Below are 3,277 nucleotides of genomic sequence, written 5' to 3'. Positions count from 1 at the left end.
CTCCCACGGGAGACAGTCCTCCACCAACTTCTCCAACGTGAGCCCTTCCCACGGGCTGCAGTTCTTCACAAACTGCTCCAGTGTGGTCCCTCCCATGGGGTGCAGTCCATCCCTCAGGAGCAGCCTGCTCCAGCCTGGACTGCCCATGGAGTCACAGGCTCTTCAGGCACAGCCACCTGCTCTGGCGTGGGGCCCTCCCCGGGCTGCAGGGGGGTCTCTGCTCCCCCGTGACCCTCCATGGCTGCAGGGCACAGCCTGCCCTCTCACCACGGGCTGCAAGGGAACCTCTGCTCCGGCCACCTCCTCCCCTGCCTTTCCTCACTGACCTGGGGGTCTGCCTGGCTGTCTCTCTCACATCCCACTCCTCCCTCCCTACAGATATCTTCATTTTCCCCCTCTTAAATGTGTTAATCACTGAGGCACTGATTGGCTGCACCATGGCCAGGGGCAGGTCGGGTTGGGAGCCAGGGAAGCTTCTAGCAGCTTCTCACCAGACCCATCCCTGTAGTCCCTGCCCTGCTACCACAAACCCGCCACACAAATGCAACACAACCCCGCAGTTCCCGTCTGGAGATGCAACATGAGACATGGCGAACACGTTTCTACCCTGCGGATGGCCCTTCCAAGCCTTTCAGCAGCACGGCACACTGCACACCACAGCAACTTCCTAAACCTACTGTTTTCCTAGTGAACCAAGAGGCAAAACTCCCAAAAGGTTCTTCCTGCTGTTCCCTCACCAAGAATCGACACTAGCATCAGGGCAAGGGCGAATGTAACAAAACATCAGTTCCAAAGCATGCATGCCTGTCAATTCATCTTTTAGAGAAGTCTGCCCGTGCGACTTTCGTACTGTAATCACCACAGAAATAACTACTCTAACAAGAATACCCAAGGTAGTTCACTCACATAAAAGGGGGATGTGTTTTTGCCTCCAACAAGTAGCTTAGATGTTTTTCCACCCGACTCTTCCTTGGAAATGTATTTTAAAACATGGCAATCTTGCACCTTAAGGAAAGAAAAACAGGGTTTATTTGAGCGTAAGCAGATGTGTACACTTTGAGACCACAGGAAGACATTATCAAAACAAGTGAAACAAAGTTAATCTCTGTTTTCCTTTCCATCTGTGTAACAGGAAACAGAGCCTACAAGTAGGGGAGCATGCTACCTTTTTACCACAGACATTCTTTTCCCAATCAATTAAAGGCATAGCTTAGAAAAAAAATATTAGCAGAATGCAAACTATATTTTCATAAATGCTCTAGAAACGGAATAAATTTTTATAGTCATCTTTTGCCTGCAAAATCCCTACTGTATACAGGAGCAAAGCACAGAATCATTTTAGACTCCTGCTCCTTTGCCCTGTAAACCTGATGTCCTTCACTGGCACTGGTTGATCACGTGGCAGCAACAGGTCAACATCACAGCAGTAGCTGCCAGAGAATATGAAGCAGCAGGTTCAGGGCTACAAAGGCTCAGAAATCAAGGTAAAACTAATCCCAAAGTGCCTGCAACTGGCAAAATAAACTGAAGTGGGTTTGTTGCCTCCCATCTTCCCTCACCTACGCGCAGCTCTGCGGCAGCTGAACAGCTAGGACAGAAGGCTGACCACTCCTTGAAAGTTCACAACACAAACAGGGAACAGGCATGGTGTGCTATGCAGGGGTGGCAGAAATTTTTCCTTTCCTTAGGGGTTTTTTACTCTGGACAAGTGATAAGTTTCACTTTTGCCTGAAACTTATGGTTAACGATCTGAATGCAGTATAGGAGATAAAAATCATTATAATTTATTTCACCTTAAGTAGTGTGACAGCATGTTTTTTTCCTGACTTGGTCCATATTGGCATCATTCCCAGTTTCACTGCAACAACACCAACTCTCATGGAATCTGTAGATGAAAACAGAACATGGATGCAAGTCTCAACATTTGAAAGAGCCCATCTCATAACCTGCAAAGTCCCACTAACTCTGATCTTTCCTAAGGAGCTGAAGGACAGAAAACATTGCTGACTCCCTGTGGGTAGGCTAGGAATAACCCGTCCACTGTTTTTAATCCCACTAGCAGTGAAGTTCTATCTGTTCCAGTTGTGTTTGATAGAAATGCAAACTAGTTCCCCATTAGAACCACCACTGTTTCAGACTAACAGTTTTAGAAAATACAACACCCATGTAGAGTACTAGAGCCAAACTAGCTATTGAAAAGTTTACTGTAGGAAGCTCCTCCCACCCCAACCTTCTCATATTTTCTGTCACTGTTACTGTACAGCAAAGGCAATCCATCAATTCTGGCTTCGGACGGTCCGTGGTGTGAAAAACAAAACACTTAAGGTGAAGAATAAATGCTTAAAAGTTTGAAAAATGCTCTTTGTTCCAGTTTCCACTGTCATACCTGAGGATCTTCTCATGGATTTGTCAGGTTGTTGTTTGCTGTCAAATGGTGTGACCTGCCTGAAGGCTCAAAAACTTTATACTGTGTTCTAGTCCATAAGACTTTGGAAGCACTGAATAGATGTGGGATGTAATGTATACGCTACACTTTTTCTTCATAGTCCAGCAATATTTACAAGAACGTTTTCAAGTCCATATACTTCATATTCTAGGGAGTCTTTTTTGATGAATTCTTAATTACCTTGTCATTGTGCAGCAGTGGGACTGGCCACGTGCTGATTTGGACTAAAACAGAAGTTCTTACAAGGTTCTTGACAACTTGTAATATTTTAAATGCTTTTTAGAGAGCCAATGTATTACACTTACTAATTTACTAGGAGATGTATTGGATGATTGAGGTAAAACACAATCCAGACATGACTGAATGCAACAACACAACACAATAATTTCAGAAGAGGTACTTTCTCACCTGGTTTCCATTCATTCAGTGGCCATGGCTCATCTTTCAGAGGGCACAGCTTGCTGGCTGTCTGAGCCTTGTATTCCTCCGCAGTTATCTTCTTGAGGAACTCGACATTCTCTTCAGAAAGATGCTCATGCCACCACGTTGTACTGTTAACGTTTCTGACCAGAAAGCCAAGCTGCCCCCTTTCCAGTGGTGGGAAGAAGTTTTAAGTGTCTTATCAGTTCAAATAATGTCTCATAACATGTATGTTTGCAATGTAATACATACCACATATCATTACATAATACAGTATACAGTCATAAAGACCCAAATTATACCAGCGAACTATTCAACCATCATCATTCAAACTGGCCACCCTTGACCAACACCACCTAATTATTTATCATGCTCTCATCTACTTTTTAAAGTATTCTAAAATACTTTATC

General features: G+C 44.6%; 1 protein-coding gene across 1 annotated transcript in view; it reads right to left on the bottom strand.

Annotated features, from left to right (window-relative positions):
• MRPL3 (mitochondrial ribosomal protein L3) overlaps nt 1-3,056 on the bottom strand; it is a gene marked incomplete at its 5' end in the record, with an annotated part of 28,821 nt that extends 25,765 nt beyond the window's left edge. The window contains 3 exons of the mRNA XM_010154410.1: nt 907-1,005; nt 1,794-1,885; nt 2,855-3,056. Coding sequence (XP_010152712.1) covers nt 907-1,005; nt 1,794-1,885; nt 2,855-3,056 — 393 coding nt within the window. The remainder of the gene's footprint in view (nt 1-906; nt 1,006-1,793; nt 1,886-2,854) is intronic.
• Nucleotides 3,057-3,277: the final 221 nt, after the last annotated feature.

Source organism: Eurypyga helias, unplaced genomic scaffold (assembly GCF_000690775.1).
Source record: "Eurypyga helias isolate BGI_N326 unplaced genomic scaffold, ASM69077v1 scaffold14426, whole genome shotgun sequence".
Lineage (NCBI taxonomy): Eukaryota > Metazoa > Chordata > Aves > Eurypygiformes > Eurypygidae > Eurypyga > Eurypyga helias.
This window is presented reverse-complemented; position numbering and strand designations above follow the sequence as displayed.